Source organism: Staurois parvus, unplaced genomic scaffold (assembly GCF_062004578.1).
Source record: "Staurois parvus isolate SC_StPar_1 unplaced genomic scaffold, SC_StPar_1.0 ptg000697l, whole genome shotgun sequence".
Lineage (NCBI taxonomy): Eukaryota > Metazoa > Chordata > Amphibia > Anura > Ranidae > Staurois > Staurois parvus.
The window spans coordinates 5,913,865-5,939,305 of record NW_028318493.1 but is presented as its reverse complement, the minus strand read 5'-3'; the positions used below and the strand labels follow the sequence as shown (position 1 = coordinate 5,939,305).

Genomic DNA, 25,441 nt, shown 5'->3' with positions numbered 1-25,441 from the left:
AGATACTAAAAAAGAACCTTCTAAATATAGGTCAAGGATAAAAATACCACATGTGCCAAATTCACACAAAAGTATAAATAAAGTGGAAAAAGTCAACAATATGTACTCTGCGGCTCCATTCACCCCACAGAGGTGCGACCATTCGTACGCACACACTTTTTTTTTGCACACTATTTAGGGTCACCCATTAAATTGAGAAATGCGCAAAAAGGTGCCTGTGGTATTTAAAACCGTGGGCTGCACGAAAAACGCATGTTACTGTTGTACAATGGTGTTTTGGCACATGCAAACGTGCACACATTTGCAAGACGCGGGGTGCATTTAACCACTTCCCGCAGGTGGCAGTGCAGGGTCGGGTGGCCATTTATACACGGCCTCCCCGCTCCCTGCTTGTGCACGCTCCCTGGGAGCGCACAGCACCGCAATCCGGTGCCCACTGTGTCCTCCGGAAACAGTGGAACACTGATCGTCAGACGGGACCTGTGTGTGAGGTCCCGATCATGTGATCACTGATTGGCCAATCAGTGATCACATGCAGAGTAGTAAGCAAGATGTCACTTGTAACATCATTGCTTACTACGTGTGAAATCTGTGAATGATCACAGAGGTCACATGGTACAAGGCTATTCACAACAGCCTTGTACCATGTGACAAGCTGTGACCAATCACAGCTCACACAGGAGTTCTCAATGGCTGCAAGAATGCACCCAGAGAGAAGGAGAAATGATTGCTTTTACAGCCTTTATGAGTGTATCAGCAATCAGTGTAAAAAAAAATAAATATCCTCATCACCCCCCACAGTACAGTGTCACCATGGTGTCATTATCGGCCATGGTGAGACTGTACTGCTAGGGTGACAGTACGTAAAAAAAAAAAATGTTTAAAAATTAAAATTTTTGGTTATAAACTAATTTGGGTTTTTGTCTTTTACTAAAAAGATAAACGGAATAAATTTTGGCCAAGATTTATGATGAAATATTATTTATTTGCCAAATTTTAGAAGAAAAACACTTTTCAAAATTTTTGGACTTTCATTTACATAGCAAACAAAATAAAAATCCAAGCGGTGAATAAATACCACCAAAATAAAGCTTTATCTGTCTCAAACAAATGCGAAAAAATTCATAAGTACAGTGTTGCATGACCGCGCAGTTGTCATTCAAAGTGTGATAGCGCTGAAAGCTGAGAATTGGCCTGGACAGGAAGGGGGTAAAAGTGTTCGGACTGGAAGTGGTTAAAGTGGTTGTAAACCTCAGACATGAAATATGAACAAAGCATACCCCTCTATAGTGTGTACCTGTCTCAATCCAGAGCTCTAAGTGTCGTTTCTGTCTTCTGCATCGTTTCTCAGCTATCAGCATGAGTCACTTCTGACATGTTTTTCTGACACCAAGAGAGAAATGGTGACAAGGGAGGGCACAGTGTGTGATTGACAGCCTCAGCTCTGTTCCTGTAAGCTGCGTGGAGCTTCCGTCCAATCCAATTTCCTTTCCTCTGCAGTGTATATTTTCAGTTCTCTACCCCCTGATTTTCTGAACTCTCAGACAAGCTTTATAAATTCAGCACTTTGAACGGATGTAGAGAAGAGGATACAGCAGATAAACAGGTACAACTTATGTAAGAGGATTTGTTTTATCTGTGTATCCCCTGAGGCCAGTCACGTCACTGGGTATATGTGAGGGTTTACAACCACTTTAGGAATTAAAAGCAACTATGGCATCTCTGCAAAGGAGCAGCTTGTTTAGGTGCGTTGCAGGAAAGTGCGCAATTTTGAGTGTGTTCCCACAAAGCACTGGTGTGCACAAAGCCTAAGGCCATGAAGAGATATTTATAGACCGCCCCGTGAGGACGTTGTTGGTGACGAAACGCGTAGGGCGTGGCCTACTGGATGCCGACGTCTGAGACAGTCTCTGGATCTGAAAGGAGGGGATCCGTGGTGAACGGAGTTGTGTTCATGTACCGTTGCTTAAGTCTATGCTTTTGATACTGGTGTCGGTGTAGACACCTCACTTGTGAGTTTTATTCATTCATTAAAAGTTTGTTACATTTTTTAAACTTGCAGCACCATAATCTATTTCTTTTACCTTTAAACATGGTCCCAATGGTATGGAGGTATATGAAAGAAAGGTGATTTATACTCCTGGAAATTATCTATATCCTTGAATGGTGGCTATTCATCCGATGGGATTTCGTTTGTTTGCACAGCATTGCATCCAGGAACTGGATTGATATATATTGCTCCCAGAGCAAAAGTGCTTTTTGCTGGTCCAATTATTGATCAGCATTGAGCTCTGGTGAGTGATTCCATTTCTTTGGTGGTGGATTCAGCACAGTGTGGACATTATTTGAAGACTTTTGAACATTTATGAACATTTTCTATATATTTTTTTCACAATTCTTTATTATTTTTATTATTTATTTAGTTATAGATTTATTTAGCGCATTCCTTATATTTATTTGTTTGAGCAAAAAATTATTTTCGATTTTTTGAAGTAGGAATCTGCTGCTTTAGAGTTTTAGGGTGTGGTGCTTTTCTAAAAACACTTTGATTTATAGACCTGCCTATAATTACATCAAGCTGTAAAATGTATAATGTCCGCCACCATTTCTAGTTAAGTGTATGCAAAGCCAAAACTTTGTTGTAGTTATGGATGAAATGATGACAGGTTAGTAGTGATGCACCGATATATCGGCGCGGATAGGAAAAAAAACTTCAATGCAAAAATCACATCCCATTTGATTTTAATGCAAAACCGCCCCCATTGACCATTGACCAATTCAAAAACGCCTCAATCGGCTTCAATGCAAACATGCCAACACCCCCACCCCCAATCGACTTCAATGCAAACACGCTCCACCCCATCGACTTATTATTATTATTACTACAGGCACTTATATAGCGCCGTCAATTTATTCAGCGCTTCACATACATATTGTACATTCACATCAGTCACTAACCCTCAAGGGCTGTACAATCTAAGGTCCCTAACTCACATTCATACATAAACATACTAGGGACAATTTAGACAGGATCCAATTAACCTACCAGCATGTCTTTGGAGTGTCGGAGGAAACCGGAGTACCCGGAGGAAACCCACGCAGGCACAGGGAGAACATGCAAACTCCAGGCAGGTGGTGCCATGGCTGGGATTCGAACCAATGACACTAGTACTACCAGGCAGAAGTGATAACCATTTAGCCACTGTGCTGCCCACTTCAATGCAAACAGGCCTCCCATCGACTTCAATGCAAACACGCGCACCCCTCCCCCATTGACTCCAGTGCAAAATCCCGCCCCGCCGACTCCAGTGCAAAATCACGCCCCGCCGACTCCAGTGCAAAATCACGCCCCGCCGACTCCAGTGCAAAATCACGCCCCGCCGACTCCAGTGCAAAATCACGCCCCGCCGACTCCAGTGCAAAATCACGCCCCGCCGACTCCAGTGCAAAATCACGCCCCGCCGACTCCAGTGCAAAATCACGCCCCGCCGACTCCAGTGCAAAATCACGCCCCGCCGACTCCAGTGCAAAATCACGCCCCGCCGACTCCAGTGCAAAATCACGCCCCGCCGACTCCAGTGCAAAATCACGCCCCGCCGACTCCAGTGCAAAATCACGTCCCGCCGACTCCAGTGCAAAATCACGTCCCGCCGACTCCAGTGCAAAATCACGTCCCGCCGACTTCAGTGCAAAATCACATCCCGCCGACTTCAGTGCAAAATCACATCCCGCCGACTTCAGTGCAAAATCACGTCCCGCCGACTTCAATGCAAAATCACGTCCCACTGACTTCACTTTCACATATATTTCATTTTCTGTCCAATTTGTGTTACTTTCAATAAAAGTGACTGGACTGTATTTATTAAATTCATTGTCCTATAAATTCATGGTATTCATTAAAAAGTCGATTACAAATACAATTATACATAAAAAATATATCTTTTTTAAAAAAGCTTTTCATTTTGGTTTCGGATTTCGGCCAAGTGCATCCTGAATTTTCAGTTCCGGCTCAGAATTCTCATTTTGGTGCACGATTAGAGGTTAGAGCCTCTGCCAGGTTTTTATTGCCGAGGGACACCACCAAAAGCCAGTTAGGCTCTGCTGCATGGTCATGTGCTGAGAAGGAAACATGATGGCAACAAAGAAGCAAACTGAGCAGAGGATTGACTCATCTGTGCTCTTCTGCTCCCTCACTGTCCAATCAGCAGGCTTGGAGTGCATCGGACCCCTCTATGATTCTGCTGCAGTGGAGGTCCAGAATCTGTCTGTGCTGTACGGCAGGGGTGAGGGATTGAACAGCAAATCCTTTGGCCTGTGAACAATTCCCATATGTATCTTTCAGCTTTGTATTTAGCTGCTTCCCTTCAGCTTTCAGTTAAATATTTTCAGGGCTAAGATAGTTAGAGATTTGAAACACACAAAGCTATTTCCCCCCCTCGTCACTGCGCACTAGCTATGGAGTTTATCATTAACGATCCCAGAAGCAGATCAGACAGACTGCAATAAATACACAGATTGAAGTTAAAGTGGAACCACCATTAAATGAAAAGCCCACTAAAACATACATTACAAACCTGCTCTTGCCACAATATTCCCCTTCAATGGAGACATTTCCCCCCGCTATACTCTTTTCTGCCGCTAGATGTCCTCAGTCTGATGGCCAACATCATGCAGCCCACTTCCTCTGAGCCCAGGTCATCCCAGACCCGCCCACAGCCTGTGACTGGACAGTGAGAGCAGCACAGTGATGAGCTCAGCTGTCACTTTGCTTTCTCCTCCTATCAGCATGTCACTTGTCAGCACCATTGAATGGCTCCGTGTGCTGCTTCTTCCTCTCTCACTCCAGCCCCACTGTACAAGGACACCAGGTTATATACAAGCACTTACATTTGCTTGCATTTAAACAAATACATGTAATTATGTATTGAGGATTACAGAGTGGCATTTATTTGTATTTTACACTTACCTGAGTTCAGCTTTAAAAATTTCTTATATGCTTTAGATTTTTTTTTATTCTTTACTGACATTATAAAGGTTTATGTCAATATTTGAAAGGAACGTCACCGTCTGAGCAAACATTAGTCTGGGGACATGTACCAGGCAGTGACTTGTAAAGAGCTATATAAAGAGGTATAGACGGCTACACCTATATATCACAAACACCTCCGCCTATGGGCGGGAGCAGCACACAACTGACAATTAAAAACAGTTTTAACTCAACTGTTCTTTGTATAAAAGGAAAACTGACCACATTTCATAAAAGTATTCTTTAAAGCTCATTTGCAATTTTGACAAAAAAAAAAAACACACACATTGTTTTACACACAAACATTTAAAGTATAGGTAAACCCTCACCTTGTAAAAGAACCCATTCAGTATTAACCACTTGACCTCCAGAGGATTTACCCCCCTTAATGACCAGGCCTCTTTTTGCTAATTGGCGCTGCACTAATTCAACTGATAATTGCGCGGTCATGCAATGCTGCACCCAAACGAAATTTACGTCCTTTTTTTCACACAAATAGAGCTTTCTTTCGGTGTAATTTGATCACCTGTGCGCTTTTTATTTTTCACGCTATAAACAAAAAAAACGCCAAAAATTTTGAAGAAAAACAATATTTTTTATTTTCAGCTATAAAAAATATATAGTAAACTCAAAGTTGGACAAAATGTATTCTGCTCCATGTTTTTGGTAAAAAGAAAACCCAATAAGTGTATATTGATTGCTTTGTGTGGAAGTTATAGCGTCTACAAACTATGGTATAAATACTGCAATTTACGCCATTTTTTTGCTATACAGCGCTGCGCTAGTTTAACGGACAATTGCGCGGTCATGCAATATGGTACATAAATGAAATTTACATGCTTTTTTTCCCCACAAATTGAGCTTTCTTTTGGTGGTATTTGATTGCCTGTGTGGTTTTTATTTTTTGCGCTATAAAAAAAAAAGGCTGACAATTTTGCGGAAAAAAAACAATATTTTGGACTTTTTGTTATAAAACATGTCCAGTAAAAAAAAATGCAAAAATCAAATTTAGTCATAAATTTCTGCCAAAATGCATTCTGCGACATGTCTTTGCTAAAATAAAACACAATACGTGTAAATTAATTGGTTTACCTGAAAGTTATAGCGTTTACAAATGGCGGGAAAGATACTGGGATTTTTAGGGTTTTTTTCATACTAATAATGGCGGCGATCAGCGAATTATGGCGGTGATCAGGGACTTATGGCAGCGACCAGCTACTTATGGCAGGACTGCGGCGGACATTCTGACATTGGGGGGTACTGACTTGGGGTCACTGACATCCCCAAAAACACTAATACAGTGATCAGTGCAAAAAAAAAAAAAAACTGACACTGTACTAATGGCAATGGGGAGGAAGGGGTTAACTTTATTTAGCAGGGAAGGGTTATAGGAGTGAGGGGGAGTGTTTTACTAGGGGGCGGGGGGGTGTGCTGGACGGGACAAGGCTGATCGAGAAAGAGAAACTGTTCTTTCTCGATCAGCTCATCCTCGAGCTGACAGAGAGGTGACAGACAGCACAGCTACTGCAGCTCTGCTCTCTGTCACCGTTTACCGCCGATCGCCGGGACATAGCCGCTAATGAGCGGCTGTGACCCGGCAACTGACATCTGTGGCGGTGATCCACAGGACAAATAAGGCGGCAGCGCGCCCCCTATTTGTTTACAAAACATACGTTTTAAAACTTGGTTTTGCCTGTGAGTGCCACCCTGCCGCCGTATATGTACAGTGGCTGGGCAGCATGCGGTTAAATAGAAATGAAAGGCAAAACATTTATATAAAGATAGAAGAAAAGTTGCAAGACTCTGGAGGACTCTACACCTTGATGTTCGTGGGACTCCAGAGGCACCAGCAGCTTCAAATATCTGTTTGCTGCTATGTAATGGCATTTTAGCAGCTGCTCTCTTGATCTGATGGATGGATCTGGCAGAAATCTTCCTCAATGTGCCTTTATCTGCACGAACCCGTCTGTGCTCTGAATCAGCCACAAATCTCTTCATAGTGCGATGATCACGCTTAAGTTTTCGTGAAACATCGAATGTTTTCATACCTCGTCCAAGGCATTGAACTATTTCACTCTTTGCGGCAGCAGAGAGATCCTTTTTCTTCCCCATATTGCTTGAAAATGGTGCTCTGCTTAATAATGTGGAACGCCCTCCTTTAGTAGTTTTTCCTTAAATTGGGCTCACCGGCCAATCTAATTATCACAGGTGTCCGAGATTAATATAAAACTTTTCTTATAAAAGTTGAAGTTTTATATTATTCTGTAACCTTCAAGGGTGGAGGGAGACTACTTTTCTGGGTATCTTTTTTGGTGTGTGCTTTGTATTTGAGAAATATATAGGTGTCCGAGATTGTTTTCAGTGATCAAAAGAGCCCTGACACACAATGCCATCCATGAGTTAAACTGAAAAACAAAATATTTAATCTTTGTGACACTTAAATAGAATTTGCATAATAATTTGGAACAGGTTGTAAGAGCTAGGGAAAGAGAAACAGCAGCACACGGTGAATGGCTGTGCAGGGGTGCAGGAAGATGCGCTTGTAAGCACAAGCCTTACAATCATTGGAGGAGAGAGCAAGCTGAGTTCTCAGCACAGCCAGAGAACTGACCACGCTGTGCTCTTACGCCTAATGTAGTCAGTTTTTATTAGGAAAGCAGAGGGACTGGTGGGAACACCAGGGATTTCACACGCAACTGGGAACAACAGCAACTCAGCCACCAAGTGGTAGGCCACATAAAATGACAGAGCGGGGTCAGCGCATGCTGAAGCGCACAGTGCGCAGAAGTCACCAACTGTCTGCAGAGTCAATAGCTAAAGACCTCCACACTTGGTGTGGCCTTCAGATTAGCACAACAACAGTGCATAGAGAGCTTCATGGAATGGGTTTCCATGGCCGAGCAGCTGCATCCAAGCCTTATATCACCAAGTGCAATGCAAAATGTTGGATACCGTGGTGTAAAGCACGCTGCCACTGGACTCTAGAGCAGTGGAGATGTGTTCTCTGGAGTGACCAATCACACTCAAGCAAGCCGATGGACATGTCTGGGTTTGGTGTATGCAAGGAGAACGGTACTTGCCTGACTGCATTGTGCCAAGTGTAAAGTTTGGTGGAGGGGGGATTATGGTGTGAGGTTGTTTTTCAGAGGTTGGGCTTGGCCCACTAGTTCCAGTGAAGGGAACTCTTAAGGCGTCGGCATACCAAGACATTTTGGACAATTTCATGCTCCCAACTTTGTGGGAAGAGTTTGGGGGTGGCCCCTTCCTGTTCCAACATGACTGCGCACCAGTGCACAAAGCAAGGTCCATAAAGACATGGATGAGTGAGTTTGGGGTGGAGGAACGTAACTGGCCTGCACAGAGTCCTGACCTCAACCCCATATAACACCTTTGGGATGAATTACAGCGGAGACTGCGAGCCAGGCCTCCTCCCCCGACATCAGTGCCTGACCTCACAAATGTGCTTCTGGAAGAATGGTCAAACCTTCCCATAGACACCCTCCTAAACCTTGTGGACGACCTTCCCAGAAGAGTTGAAGCTGTTATAGCTGCAAAGGGCGGGGCCAACTTAATATTGAACCCTACGGACTAAGACTGGGGGGCCATTAAAGTTCATGTGTGTGTAAAGGCAAGCAGCCCAATACTTTAGGCAATATACTGTACCATGAATATGAAATGTTGGGTTGACATATTCTGTAAAGTCAAACTCCTGGCAAACAACTAAATTCACAAATAAAATACATTTAACAGAGCTGTTTTACTTCCAAATGATTTGCATTTCTGTCCATCCATTCCTGAGATTTACACAGCTCCACCACACAGCACAGTTTTCTGTCTGGCAGGGAGAGAGACCTGATTTTTCTTTGCAATTAAGTAACACAAAAGTCTTGTCTAAGCCCCAGCACATCACATTAATATTTACTATAGCCGTGATGGTGGTGGGGTTCTCCTTACAAAAAGCAAAATTGCTTTCTTGGAGTTTTTCCCAAATGACAATTTTGACAACTTTATTATTTATGAAGTTGTTCTGGAAAATTCCATCTCTTGTCTTTCTGGCACTTTGACAAAAGATAATCCCTCGAAATCTACTTGTCATACATACAGACTTTCAGTGCAGAGGAAGGGGGGGGGGTGCGTGCCTGTCCCAATAGAGAGTGTGCCAGACCAGGTCGTTAGATTACAGTTTGCACTGGGCAGTGTGGTCAGATCCTCTGATTACTGGGCTACAAAGTCGTATTTAGTCAAAGTTTGCGTGTTTATTAACCACTTCAAGTCCGGACACTTTCACCCCCTTCCTGTCCAGGCCAATTTTCAGCTTTCAGCGCTATCACACTTTGAATGACAATTGCGCGGTCATACAACACTGTACCCATATGAATTTTTTTTGAGACAGATAAAGCTTTATTTTGGTGGTATTTATTCACCACTGGGATTTTTATTTTTTTGCAATATAAATGAAAAACTCCAAACACTTTGAAAAAAATAAGTGTTTTTCTTTTAAAATTTTGCAAATAAATTATCTTTTTTCATATATGTATTCATCAATCTTTTTAGTAAAAAAAAAAAAAAACAAATTAGTTTATAACTAAAAATTATAACTTTAAAAAAAATGTTGACATTTTTATTAATTTTTTTATTTATTTTTTAACATACTGCCACCCTAGCAGTACAAGTGTGCTACTTGTGGGGGGTGATGAAGATTTTTTTTTTTTTTTTTTACACTGATTGCTTTTACACCCATAAGGACTGTAAAAGCAATCATTTCTCCTTCTCTCTGGCTGCATTCTTGCAGCCATTGAAAAATACTGTGAGAGCTGTGATTGGTCACAGCTTGTCACATGGTACAAGGCTGCTGTGAATAGCCTTGTACCATGTGACCTCTGTGATCATTCACAGATTTCACAAGTAGTAAGCAATGATGTCAGAAGTGACATCTTGCTTACTACTATTCATGTGATCACTGATTGGCCGGGTACCGGATCGTGATGCCGCACACTCCCAGGGAGCATGCACAGGCAGGGAAGCGGGAGGACATTTAAAAATGGCCACCCGCTTCTGCACTGCTCCCGTCCAGCCGTTTATGTACATGGGCCGGATGGGAAGTGGTAAAACGGAGGCGGTTTGTCACTGAATATCTATTTCTGGGAGGGAGGAGGAGGAATAGGATTTAAACCTTTTTTTTTTCCCTCATTTTTTTGTAATGTTTGAGCGTCTCTTTTGTAATGTTTGAGCGTCTCTTTAAAAAAAAAAAGGGCAAAAGTGAACAAAATAAATCTTATTTTATTTGTGCATCACTTTTTAATGCTTTGTACCAGAATCATAATTACCATGTAAATGGGACATGCACAAGAATAATTAAAAAAATGTTATCCGCTATTATTTAAAAACTGATGTAGAAAAGAGTGCACTTTTTTTTTTTTTAATGTGGTTACATTTTTGTCTACAGATTGTATAAAAAAAAAATCGATTTGGCAAAACATCAACAGAAAGCCTTGTTTGTCCTAAAAAAAATTGATAAATATTCTATATACAGTACAATTATATATAGAATATTATTATATATATTCTGCAATAAGCTTGTCATTATTTGAGATAACAAACAGGCCCATAGCAGGACTGTAAAACTGACTCTGGTCTATGGGGGATGTACAGGTATAAGAGCTGAAGCTGATAACATGGGCCCCTGTGAGAGCCCAGAACCATAGCTTTAAATTCACACTATTTGGAGCATTCATGAAAGATTAAATATGACAGATGAGACGCTCACATGATCCTTTGTTCCAGTCCTAGTGTGACATGTTCAATGACAATCTCAGAATCAAGTAACGGTTAAACGTTGGCTTGGTGATACAAGAGGAGGCCATGTAAGACAAGTAGCCCCCCCATGTATCCAGAAATATATCCAGACAGCTGAGGGATCTACATTATATAGAAGACAGGACAGCATCACTTAAAAGGCAAAGTATAGTATATTTTTAGTTAACATGGTTTAGTTGAGTTATTTATCTCCAAGACAACTTAACTTTAACTTTTATATTATTTCCAGGTTTCTCATCCTTTTTTGTTTAGTTGATTACATATATAAGGAGATCCCAGTGCAGGCTCTGTGTCCTAAAGGGGAACTTTATGGACAAAACCAAATCCAAAAGTAGGCAAAAACCAAATGCGAACAGGAAGGATTTGTAATGCAGAGGAGACATGCTTTATCTCTTCTGCAATAAAAAGGATCCACCTGCCTGCCCGCCCCTGTACTGTGAGCTGTGCACGTGCAGTTCACTGCATAAGTTCAGCAATGTCAAATCTGACCGCACTCCCATGCATGCGCGGGAATGACGCCCTATCTCCCTGGGAAATGAAACTGGCCGCTAGAAGATATCAGCAGCCAGTGGGAAGCTCCAGGAATGCCGCATTGCTAGAGCTGAGTGAGCATATAGTGAGCAACTGGTCTTCCTCCACGCAGGTTTTGAGACCTTAAAGTGGAACTCCAGGAAAATAGTACCATTGTGCACACTTTTCTGAACCAATCACAGGGCACGTTTTCCTGGAGTGTCACTTTAACCACTTGCCTACCGGGCACTTTCACCCCCTTCCTGCCCAGGCCAATTTTTAGCTTTCAGTGCTGTCACACTTTAAATGACAATTGTGTGGACATGCAACGCTGAACCCATATGAAACTTCTATCATTTTTCACACAAATAGAGCTTTCTTTTGGCAGTATTTAAATCACCATGGAAGTTTTTATTTTTTTTTGCTAAACAAACAAAAAAAATACCAAAAAGTTTGAGAAAAAAAAAAAAGTTCTTAGTTTCTGTTAAAAAGTTTTGTAAATAAATGATTTTTCTCCTTCACTGATGTGCGCTGATATGTGGCACTGATGGGCAATAGGTGGCACCACTAATGGGCACTGACAGGCATTACTGAGGAGCCACTGACAGCCAGCACAGATGGGCACGCACAGATGGGCACTGACAGCCAACACAGATGGGCACTGACAGCCAGCACAGATGGGCACTGACAGCCAGCACAGATGGGCACTGACAGCCAGCACAGATGGGCACTGACAGCCAGCACAGATGGGCACTGACAGCCAGCACAGATGGGCACTGACAGCCAGCACAGATGGGCACTGACAGCCAGCACAGATGGGCACTGACAGCCAGCACAGATGGGCACTGACAGCCAGCACAGATGGGCACTGACAGCCAGCACAGATGGGCACTGACAGCCAGCACAGATGGGCACTGACAGCCAGCACAGATGGGCACTGACAGCCAGCACAGATGGGCACTGACAGCCAGCACAGATGGGCACTGACAGCCAGCACAGATGGGCACTGACAGCCAGCACAGATGGGCACTGACAGCCAGCACAGATGGGCACTGACAGCCAGCACAGATGGGCACTGACAGCCAGCACAGATGGGCACTGACAGCCAGCACAGATGGGCACTGACAGCCAGCACAGATGGGCACTTTTGGCTGCACTGAAGAAGCTACACTGGTCATCAGTGTAGATGTCCCCCTAAGAAATGCTGCTTACCGGCTCTCCTCCCCTCACACACTGTCAGTGTTAGAAGAGGACTGCCGATAACCGGCATTTCCTGTTTACATGTGATCAGCTGTGATTGGACACCGCTGTTCACATGTAAAAGGCGGATCTGATTGGCCAACTACTTGGACATGTGATCAGCTGTGTCTGAAGGATACAGCGATCACAGATCGCACAGGGGCGTACGAGGGCGTGGTTCTGGGAGGACATCCTTAGATGCTCTCCCAGAACTAGCCGAGTGCACTGTAGCCGTCTTTTGGCTATAGGGCGGTCAGAAAGAAGTTAAAGCTAAACTCCACGCCAACAGCTAAATACATAAAGGGTGCCTGTTTTACCTGCCAAAGGATATGTATATCTGTCCATCCAGTTCAGGGATTTACACAGCTCTGCAACCTAGTATAGCTCAGGGTGGCAGGGCAGGAGACCTAATTTTCTATTAGCTGCAGTTCAGTAACACTTACAGATCTTGTCCTTCTCCCCTGGGCAATAAAAGGAGAAGCAGCAGCCTAATGAGCTCAACTCTCTGTCACTCTGCTCTCTCCTCCTATCAGCATGATGATTTGGGATTTGACAACATGCACAAGAATAGAAAGTTTGTTACTTCAGAAAAAAAAGACACTTGTATTTTTAGGTTTTCGGACTTCCGCTATGTACAGAACAGCACTCACCTTGTGTGCGTCTCATTGATGTAGATGACATTACGCAGACCTAACGAGGGGATGCTGGGGTTGTAGAATTTATCCTGCAACAAGACAAAACCAATGAGCACTTTTATTTTAAATAAATTGTATTTCAAGGGGATGATGTGCGAGAATGATAGGACTGTATGGGGGGGATGATATGGGATAATGATAGGACTGTATGGGGGATGATATGGGATAATGATAGGACTGTATGGGGGATGATATGGGATCATGATATGACTGTATGGGGGGATGATATGGGATAATGATATGACTGTATGGGGGGGATGATATGGGATAATTATATGACTGTATGGGGGGGATGATATGGGATAATGATAGGACTGTATGGGGGGGATGATATGGGATAATGATAGGACTGTATGGGGGGGATGATATGGGATCATGATAGGACTGTATGGGGGGGATGATATGGGATCATGATATGACTGTATGGGGGGGATGATATGGGAGAATGATAGGACTGTATGGGGGGATGATATGGGATAATGATAGGACTGTATGGGGGGGATGATATGGGATAATGATAGGACTGTATGGGGGGGATGATATGGGATAATGATAGGACTGTATGGGGGGGATGATAGGACTGTATGGGTGGGATGATAGGACTGTATGGGTGGGATGATAGGACTGTATGGGGGGGATGATAGGACTGTATGGGGGGGATGATAGGACTGTATGGGGGGGATGATAGGACTGTATGGGGGGGATGATAGGACTTTATGGGGGGGGGTGATAGGACTTTATGGGGGGGGATGATAGGACTGTATGGGGGGGGATGATAGGACTGTATGGGGGGGGATGATAGGACTGTATGGGGGGGGATGATAGGACTGTATGGGGGGGGATGATAGGACTGTATGGGGGGGGATGATAGGACTGTATGGGGGGGGGTGATAGGACTGTAGGGGGGGGGGATGATAGGACTGTAGGGGGGGGATGATAGGACTGTATGGGGGGGGATGATAGGACTGTATGGGGGGGATGATAGGACTGTATGGGGGGGATGATAGGACTGTATGGGGGGGATGATATGGGATAATGATAGGACTGTATGGGGGGATGATATGGGATAATGATAGGACTGTATGGGGGGGGGGATGATATGGGATAATGATAGGACTGTATGGGGGGGATGATATGGGATAATGATAGGACTGTATGGGGGGGATGATATGGGATAATGATAGGACTGTATGGGGGGGATGATATGGGATAATGATAGGACTGTATGGGGGGGATGATATGGGATAATGATAGGACTGTATGGGGGGGATGATATGGTATAATCACAGGACTGTATGGGGGGGATGATATGGTATAATGACAGGACTGTATGGGGGGGATGATATGGGATAATGGTCTGTCTCGGCCCTCTTACCCGGCTCTGAGGGGTGCAGACATAACAACATCGACCAACAAAGGGCCTCTTCCGGCTCAGCAGGGTCTCTTTCCATTTCAGTGTGGTGGACTTGAAGACAGCCGGGCCAGACATCCTCTCACCCTGAAAATGGTCACCAAGAAAGTGAGGGAAATCCAAAAGTTTTACAATTGTCATTAGAGCAACAGGTGAGGGAAATCCTTCAATGGGGACAAATGTCCCTTTTACAATTCTCTAAGCTGGAAATTCTCTTCACTTTGAGATTTCTTCTCATTTCCAGGACAGAAAATGAAGGGAAAATTTCCCCAGCAGGACAGACAGCAAAAAAAGAAATCCTACTCTATCCATAACTACCAGAACAAACTTACTTTTAGACATTTAAAATTAAAATGTATATATACACGCACACACACTAACACAATTTTAAAAATGAAAACTAATCTGTATAATTAAAGCTTTAAACCCCTCTCATTTCTATCCAAAACCACCACAACAAATTTCTCTGTAGAAAACGTAGTGTAATAACATGTAACATAATATTTTGGATATAATATTGTAAAATGAATATATATATATATATATATATATATTTTTTTTTTTTTTTTTTTTTTTTTATTTTATTTTTTTTTTTTTTAATTTATTTATTTTAATTATTATTTATTTTTGCATCTAAACAATGCTTATTTTAAAAAAAATCATAAATGTTTAAATGCAACCTAATAAACATTCCTCTACTTTACATTTCAAATAGGGAAAATCAGAATTAAATTGTTTACACAAAAAAAATAATCAACAATAAATAGAAAAAAAATTATTTATTTAAATACTGTTTATTTGGGGATTTGAAACCCTAATGTTCACATGACATTCAAACATTTATCTATATTAAATCTCAATAGGGAAAACCAGAACGAGCTCCTATTCAGAAAAGTTTGTCACAAATAAAAATATTATTTCAAAATAATATTGAGAAATTGTAATAAAATATTTAATTAAACCTAGAGAATTAAAATCATGTTTACATAACACATTGATGTAATTTTAACAAGGATGTGTACCTAACACATAAAAACAAATAAAACGCAGATTATTTGAGGAACTGAATTAACAATGTTTACATTTATCTACATTAAATCCCAATAGTTGAAACCAAAAGACATTACCTGCTGGTAGGCAGGGGCGGACTGACAACTCATGGGGCCCCCGGGTAATAGGGGATCATGGGGCCCCTGTGTCCTTGCCCAAACTCAAAAAAGCCTATGAAAAAGGTACCAGGGGCATCTCATGGGGCCCCCTACTGACCCCGGGTCCTCGGGCAGTGCCCGAGTTTCCGAATGGTCAGTCCGCCCCTGCTGGTAGGTTAATCGTATCCTGTCTAAATTGTCCCTAGTATGGGTATGTATGAATGTGAGTTAGGGACCTTAGATTGTACACCCCTTGTGGGTTAGGGACTGATGTGAATGTACAATATATATGTAAAGTGCTGCGTAAATTAAGGCGCTATATAAGTACCTGAAATAAATAAACATTACTATTTGAGAAAAGTATTCACTATGCAAAATATTATTTAAAGAAAATAAGAAATGTAAAAACGATTATTAAAATAAATGTTTATTTATATAATTGTAAGAGAAATAAAAATTCATGTTTACTGAACAAACATGCAATTGGGCGCGGACAGCAGGGATGTAGCAGGACGCACGGCACACTGTATAAAGTTGGAGCTGGATCATCAATGAGCACACAGGAAAACTTTGCCAGCCATTACCGGTGGTGGGACAGATGATGGATTTCACTCACCCATTCTTCACCGCAGTTCTTCAGCCTCCCGGCTGAGCAATCCACCAGGCTGGGCGAGTAGCAGCCTTCGCCTCCCCCCAGGGAATAATCCTCCATATTTGTCAGCTTAGCAGATCCAGGATTGCAGCCTGCTGAGTGCAGAGACAGGACCTCCTCCGCCTCCCCTCCCTGCGGGTACAGAATAATAGAGGACACTTCAGTCACACCACACCGGCCTCTGCAATGGGCTGACCACTCCGTGCTTCCCTTTGAAAATAATCCCAGGGTCATGGCAGCTCAGGATGTGCAATACGAAAAAAAATCCTAACAACTCCTCAATAGTTTTGATCTTCTCCCAGGAGAACAGGAGCGGCATGATTAATGAGTAATAGTAGGGATCAATCATTCCACACATGGAGAAAACTGCTCCCTATACAATGAATGTAGCACATAGCTGCACACAGTTTAACCAATCAGCAATCGTTCGAGACAAAGGCTGGCCACACATTATACAATTTTCTTTAGAACTTTGCTTTAGATTTACCAAAAGCCATATAATAGGAGGTCAAACCTAAACAACACTTTCAATTGTATCCAATTAGGCAGGCCCTTGCACTACGTTCTTCTCACTAAGATGTGCAGTGTGTAAGTTCAGCTCTCCGCCCCTTTTTTTGTGAATGCTCAGTCAAGCATTATAAATTCAGCACTTTGAAGGTAAATCTAAAGGAAATGGGGCAGAAAATTGTAAGAAAATTGTATAGTGTGTGGCCAGCTTAATTATTACTACATGATACTTACCTCACCCTACAGGGAGCACACCTAAAGCCTCCCCCAAGTCTTGCACAGGTGTACCGGCTCCTCTCCTGGTCTGAAATGTCTTACTCTGATTTCACTGCACACTGTGGGCTTCTCACTTTCATTAGAAGATGCAACAAGTCAGATAGTTCCCGCCTCATTCCTGGCTGGAGGACGTCCAGCATCATCTTAGCACTTTCCTCCACATCCCTGCCCTCTTTATTCATTAGATTTCAGTTCTTTCAATTATGGAGTCTCAGCATCACATGTAGGTGTTACCTAGAGTGGTCTGCAGGCAAATACAGCCTGCCTAGGAACAGCCCGCTCCTCCAGACTGACATCTACCCAGCAAGGTATTTTTATATTTGCATAACTCCTCCCACTGCTTGTATCAGGTCTGATGGCTCTTAAGAGGAGTACTGAGGCAGGGTGCTGTGATGTTTTCAGAAAGCTATGTACAACACCCTGCTGGGCCCCTCCCACCAGCCATGATCTGCCTGCATTGCGTAGTGAGGCATATAGACTCAGGGATGTCACTCTATTTCTGTGTGCTATATGGGGGGGGGGGGGTAGGGTCTCTTCCCTCTTAGTGTGTGTTAGATGGAGGGGGAGCTGGGGTCTCTTCCCTCTTATCAGCGTGTTCTAGATTGAGGGGGGTGGGGGGGTGGGGGGCTGGGGTCTCTTCCCTCTTAGCGTGTGCTATAGGGAGGATGGGAGGGGGGGCTGGGGTCTCTTCCCTCTTATTAAAGTGTGCTATATGGAGGAGAGGGGGGTTGGGGTCTCTTCCCTCTTATTAGCGTGTGCTAGATGGAGAAGGGGGGGTTGGGGTCTCTTCCCTCTTAGCGTGTGCTAGATGGAGGAGGGAGGGGGTTGGGGTCTCCTCCCTCTTATTAGCGTGTGCTATATGGAGAGAGGGGGGGGGGGCCGGGGTCTCTTCCCTCTTATCAGCATGTGCTAGATGGGGGGGGGGCTGGGGTCTCTCCCATCTTATCGTGTGATAGATGGAGGGGGGAGGGGGATGGGGTCTCTTCCCTCTTATCAGCATGTGCTAGATGGGGGGGGGGGGGGGGCTGGGGTCTCTCCCATCTTATCGTGTGATAGATGGAGGGGGGAGGGGGATGGGGTCTCTTTCCTCTTATCAGCTCTCAACGTTCTCCTCACTGAGCTGTGCAGTGTGTAATTTCAGCTCTCCGCCCCTTTTTTTGTGAATTCTCAGGCAAGCATTATAAATTCAGCACTTTGGATGGCTGTAGAAAATAGAAGACTGCAGATAAAAAGGTACAACTCATGTAGGAGGATTTGTTTCATTTCTGTGTATTACCTGAGGCCAGTCACTTCACTGGGTATATGTAAGGTTTACAACCACTTAAACACTATTTCTAGCAATTTTCGTAGCAAGACTGCACTACTAAAAATCACCAATGTGTTCCTAGCCCTATTATGGACCTGTTACTCAAGAGTTTTTCATGTGAGATGCAAATATTCCAAGTAAACAATCTGTGTACCCCAAAGGTGACAATCACAGCTCTCCCTGCCCCCCCCCCCCCCCCCCCCCCCGACAAAGTCTTCATCTCCTCTATCAGAATGGACGGCACCATCCTTGTTCAGGTATCAACAGGTTCACCATCTACGTCCTGGGCTGAGATGTCAGCTGAGTGATGATACAATTATGTAAATGTTGCAGCCTGTACAGTTCTTGGCTGTTTTCAGAACTGTCTGACACAAATCAGCCCCTGCTGCAGTTTCACATCTTGTGACTTGAAACTTACAATGTTGCAGTCCGATCACTGTGGGGAGAGGAGACTGAGGAAATATTTCCTTCTGCCTGCAGCAGACTGGACAGTTCTTTGTCGGATTGTTAATCTATATTGGTATAACTTTAGAGCAGCACTGCACTTTATTGGGTGAAACTGATGACATCCTCACAGCCTAGACAAAGTCACCGACGGAACCCTGAGGACGACTAATGATTAAAGGTGGAGCGACTGGTATATTTTGTGACATCAGGAATTTATTTATGCAGACTTGTTACATTTGGATCTGAGAAGCAGAAGCTCCTTAAAACACAACCTACATGTCTCACTTCCATCATAATCCCAAAACATTTTGGGAAGTAGGAGGAGCCATGCAAATCTATGACTATGTCAGATTGTGCAAAGCTGCTTGGAGTTTGCTGGTCATCATCAGTGCAGTGTGACATTGCAATTTTTAATTGTCTAAGCAAATCAAGAACTATATAGGGCTAAGTACAAATGGAGAAACAGAAAAAAGGGCGCACCGACCTAGTGCATTATCGTTTAAAATATTTATTGAAGAAACAAAGTATCATACTTACAATAGACATAAAAACACAGGCATGTCAAACTGAACAAGATGTATGATCCAAACAACATCTGAGTCCATACGATGGAACCCCGAATGACCAACTGGCTAACGCGTTTCGAGGACACAACCTCTTCCTTGGTTGGCTCTGAGGAAGAGGTTGTATCCTCGAAACGCGTTAGCCAGTTGGTCATCCAGGGTTCCATCGTATGGACTCAGATGTTGTTTGGATCATACATCTTGTTCAGTTTGACATGCCTGTGTTTTTATGTCTATTGTAAGTATGATACTTACTTTGTTTCTTCAATAAATATTTTAAAATGATAATGCACTAGGTCGGTGCGCCCTCTTTTTTGTTTTTCCATTTGCATCTAGTGTATTTGGACCACCCCGGTCTGTTGAGGGCAGCAAGCAGTGCATATTCCAGAACATTCCTATTGGGTCTACTGAGTCCTTTCCTAGCGCAGGAGAAAGGTATTTGTTGTGTTGGATAGGGCTAAGTACACTTGCAACACAACAAACACTTTTCTCCTGCACTAGGAATGGACCCAGTAGACCCAATAGGAATGTTCTGGAATATGCACTGCTTGCTGCCCTCTACAGACCGGGGTGGTCCAAATACACTAGATGTAAACGGAAAAACAAAAAAAGGGCGCAGCGACCTAGTGCATTATCGGTTAAAAATATATTTATTGAAGGAACAAAGTAAGTATCATACTCACAATAGACATAAAAACACAGGCATGTCAAACTGAACAAGATGTATGATCCAAACAGCATCTGAGTCCATACGATGGAACCCTGGATGACCAACTGGCTAACGCGTTTTGAGGACACAACCTCTTCCTCAGAGCCCTAAGTACACTTGCCTCTTCCTGACATTGGGGGGTGCAGGTTTTTGACTACTGGTCATAAAGGTCACCCATTATGTTGAATTACCCATCTGGGGGGGGGGGGGGATAGTTTGACTTCCCGATCTGGAAATTCCAGGAAGTGCCGCAAGGAGTGAATGGGCTATACAAGTTTTAAACAGGCAAAATATAACGGTTTGAGGGAAAATGTGGGTAAATAGACTGGAAAGTAACAAAGCTAGAGGAAGGAAATATTTACACAGCGAGCGTTTAATACTTTAATGTCTGAATATAATCAAATCCATACAAACCACTATATACATCACACTGCGACTACACCCAGCAGCACACTTCCCACTGATTGGTCTATTCCCCGATCCCTTGAAGCCTTTAGAAGTGACAGAGAAGAGAAATGATACATTGTATCTGGAATTCCATACGAGGGCTACGGTCATTGATTGCTGTACGATGAGAACGGGAGTCAGTTCCCGAAAACATAACACATACCGGTCTTTAACCAATAAAAACCATTCGGATCATGTATCCTAGTTTCGGTGACCCTAGTGTTGAAAGCCCAGCGCTGCAATTTTAGGTTTTTACATAATTTCCCTAGACAATATTTAGAATAAAAAAAAGCAGATCTGATCACAATATTCCCCTCCTTCCTGGACCTGGTGTGGTATTGAGGAGTCTCACCAGATATGGTGAGAAGTAAACTAGTCATGACACATGAAGACTAGTCGTGACAGACAAGGTATACGTCAGGCATGACGCACGAAGACCAGTCGTGACAGACAAGGTATACGTCAGGCATGACGCACGAAGACCAGTCGTGACAGACAAGGTATACGTCAGGCATGACGCACGAAGACCAGTCGTGACAGACAAGGTATACGTCAGGCATGACGCACGAAGACCAGTCGTGACAGACAAGGTATACGTCAGGCATGACGCACGAAGACCAGTCGTGACAGACAAGGTATACGTCAGGCATGACGCACGAAGACCAGTCGTGACAGACAAGGTATACGTCAGGCATGACGCACGAAGACCAGTCGTGACAGACAAGGTATACGTCAGGCATGACGCACGAAGACCAGTCGTGACAGACAAGGTATACGTCAGGCATGACGCACGAAGACCAGTCGTGACAGACAAGGTATACGTCAGGCATGACGCACGAAGACCAGTCGTGACAGACAAGGTATACGTCAGGCATGACGCACGAAGACCAGTCGTGACAGACAAGGTATACGTCAGGCATGACGCACGAAGACCAGTCGTGACAGACAAGGTATACGTCAGGCATGACGCACGAAGACCAGTCGTGACAGACAAGGTATACGTCAGGCATGACGCACGAAGACCAGTCGTGACAGACAAGGTATACGTCAGGCATGACGCACGAAGACCAGTCGTGACAGACAAGGTATACGTCAGGCATGACGCACGAAGACCAGTCGTGACAGACAAGGTATACGTCAGGCATGACGCACGAAGACCAGTCGTGACAGACAAGGTATACGTCAGGCATGACGCACGGAGACCAGTCGTGACAGACAAGGTATACGTCAGGCATGACGCACGGAGACCAGTCGTGACAGACAAGGTATACGTCAGGCATGACGCACGGAGACCAGTCGTGACAGACAAGGTATACGTCAGGCATGACGCACGGAGACCAGTCGTGACAGACAAGGTATACGTCAGGCATGACGCACGAAGACCAGTCGTGACAGACAAGGTATACGTCAGGCATGACGCATGAAGACCAGTCGTGACAGACAAGGTATACGTCAGGCATGACGCATGAAGACAAGTCGTGACAGACAAGGTATACGTCAGGCATGACGCATGAAGACCAGTCGTGACAGACAAGGTATACGTCAGGCATGACGCATGAAGACTAGTCGTGACAGACAAGGTATACGTCAGGCATGACGCATGAAGACCAGTCGTGACAGACAAGGTATACGTCAGGCATGACGCACGGAGACCAGTCGTGACAGACAAGGTATACGTCAGGCATGACGCACGGAGACCAGTCGTGACAGACAAGGTATACGTCAGGCATGACGCACGGAGACCAGCCGTGACAGACAAGGTATACGTCAGGCATGACGCACGGAGACCAGTCGTGACAGACAAGGTATACGTCAGGCATGACGCACGGAGACCAGTCGTGACAGACAAGGTATAGACCAGTCATGACACATGTAGACCATTCGCGTCAGTTAAGGTATAGACCAGCCATGACACATTTATGGCTAGTTGTGATAGACAAGGTATAGAGCAAGCATGATAATGTAGACCTGTGGTTGTCAATATACAAGGTATAGGGCTCCTCAACTGTGGCCCCTGACATTACCAATGAGCCACACAATATGTTTGAAAACGTTAGAGTCAGGCAAAACATTACATGAGACTGCTAGAGACCACTGCCTTTTTAGGTCATTTAAAAATCAATGCACTTTTGAGGTCCATGGGCCACATGTGGTCCTTGGGCTGCAGGTTGTGCACTAGGGATGTAGACAAGTCACGACCACGTCAGCCAATCATGTCAGACACAGTAAAACCAGTTATGCCACACGTAGCCAAGTAGTGACAAATAAAAGGAATAGCCCAGTCATGACGATGTAGACCAATCATGACAGATAAGGTATGGCCCAGTCATAACGATGTAGACCAATAATGACAGATAAGGTATAGTCCAGTCATGACAATGTAGACCAGGGGTAGGCAACCTGCGGCTCTCCAGCTGTTGCAGGACTACAAGTTCCATCATGCCTCTGCAAGTCATAGCTATAACTGTCAGTTTTGTAATGTTGCAATGGCTCATGGGAAATGTAGTTCCACAACAGCTGGAGAGCCGCAGGTTGCCTACCCTTGATGTAGACCAATCATGACAGATATGGTATAGCCCACTTATGACGATGTAGACCAATCATGATGGATATGGTATAGCCCCATCAATCTTGACGATGCAGACCAATCATGACACATGTATACTATTTTTTACAGTTAAGGTATAGACCAGTCATGGCGATGTAGACCAATCATGACGGTTAAGGTATAGCCCAGTCATGACGATGTAGACCAATCATGACGGATAAGGTATAGCCCAGTCATGACAATGTAGACCAATCATGACACATGTATACCATTTTTTACAGATATGGTATAGACCAGTCATGATGATGTAGACCAATCATGCTAGATAAGGTATAGACCAATCATGATGGATAAGGTGTAGCCCATTCATGGCAATGTAGAATAATCATGACACATAAGATATAGCCCAGTCATGACGATGTAGACCAATCCTGACAGATAAGGTAAAGCCCAGTCGTGATGATGTAGACTAATCATGATGGTTAAGGTATAGCCCAATTATGAAGATGTGGACCAATCATGACACATGTAGACCTGTCATGATGATGTAGACCAATCATGGCAGATAAGGTATAGACCAGTCATGACGAAGTGGACTAGTCATTACGGATAAGGTATAGCCCAGTCACAACGATGTAGACCAATCATGACGGCGTGGACCAATCATGACACTTGTAGAGCAGTTGTTACAGGTAGACCAGTCATGCTACATGTAGACCAGTCATGGCAGATAAGGTATAGACCAATCATGACATTCAAAAGTATAGATGTAGGCCAATCATGACACGTGTAGACTGGTCATGACAAATACAGAATAGACCAGTCATGACACATGTAAACCAATGGTAACAGAGTAAAGTGTGATCATGGGAACTATGACATAGAACTGTCATGACACATGTAAAGCGATCCTGACATACAGACACATAATTCTAGACACACATGTACTGTCATTGATAGAATGAAGTGTCCGGGTTCAATCATCTCTGTGTGACCTCTGAGCTATGGAGGGGTGTATAGATGGCAGGCGATGGAGGGGTGTATAGAGGGCAGGTGTATAGAGGGGAGGCGATGGAGGGGTGTATAGATGGAAGACGAAGGAGTGGTGGCGATGGAGGGATGTACAGATGGCAGGTGATGGAGGGGTGTACAGATGGCAGGCGATGGAGGGGTGTACAGATGGCAGGCGATGGAGGGGTGTACAGATGGCAGGCGATGGAGGGGTGTACAGATGGCAGGCGATGGAGGGGTGTACAGATGGCAGGCGATGGAGGGGTGTACAGATGGCAGGCGATGGAGGGGTGTACAGATGGCAGGCGATGGAGGGGTGTACAGATGGCAGGCGATGGAGGGGTGTACAGATGGCAGGCGATGGAGGGGTGTACAGATGGCAGGCGATGGAGGGGTGTATAGATGGCAGGCGATGGAGGGGTGTCTAGATGGCAGGCGATGGAGGGGTGTCTAGATGGCAGGCGATGGAGGGGTGTATAGATGGCAGGTGATGGAGGGGTGTATAGATGGCAGGTGATGGAGCTCTGATATTGCCCCTCTATAGTGGAGGTCGGGGCCCCCCTGATCTCGGGGAGATGATGGAAGACGATGATGATGGACCCTCTATGGAGGGGAAGAGATCAGGAGGATCGGCCGCTCAAGGTCACCCCGGGTCCGCACAGCAGATGATCGGCTTATCTCAGAGCTATTAATACCCATAGAGGTCTATGGAGGGGAGGAGGTGACGGTATAGGGATGCCACACACAGCTCTCTATATACAATGACACCCGGAGCCGGGAGAGCAAGGCACGTGACCTCCCCCCCATACACTGTATCCACGTAGAGAACTCACCGCTCCGTCCTCCTCCACTCACCGCCCGGCTCATGTGTGCAGCACGCCGCTCCCCCTCTGTCCGGCCCGGCAGCGCGCCATACTGACGTCACCGCACCCTCTCCGAGCCCGCCCGGCCATCTTCAGTGTGGGCAGTGTGGGCACAGTCTGTGTCTTGTATGATATGCTGTGACTTTTCATACACAGGATAGGAAGGCTACAGCGTGACATACTATTATTATTATTATTATATTTTTTATTATTATTATGAGTGCCATGAATTACATAATTTTTTTTCTAGTAATATCAGTCATTTG

General features: G+C 44.3%; 1 protein-coding gene across 1 annotated transcript in view; it reads right to left on the bottom strand.

The window, feature by feature from the left end:
- GPAM (glycerol-3-phosphate acyltransferase, mitochondrial) overlaps window positions 1-25,233 on the bottom strand; it is an 89,562-nt gene extending 64,329 nt beyond the window's left edge. The window contains exons 1-4 of the mRNA XM_089653091.1: window positions 25,146-25,233; window positions 16,463-16,630; window positions 14,663-14,785; window positions 13,243-13,316 (exon numbers count right to left, since the gene is read on the bottom strand). Of these exons, the coding sequence (XP_089509217.1) occupies window positions 13,243-13,316; window positions 14,663-14,785; window positions 16,463-16,558 (293 nt within the window). The 5' untranslated portion in view covers window positions 16,559-16,630; window positions 25,146-25,233. The remainder of the gene's footprint in view (window positions 1-13,242; window positions 13,317-14,662; window positions 14,786-16,462; window positions 16,631-25,145) is intronic.
- Between the last annotated feature and the right edge of the window lie 208 nt (window positions 25,234-25,441).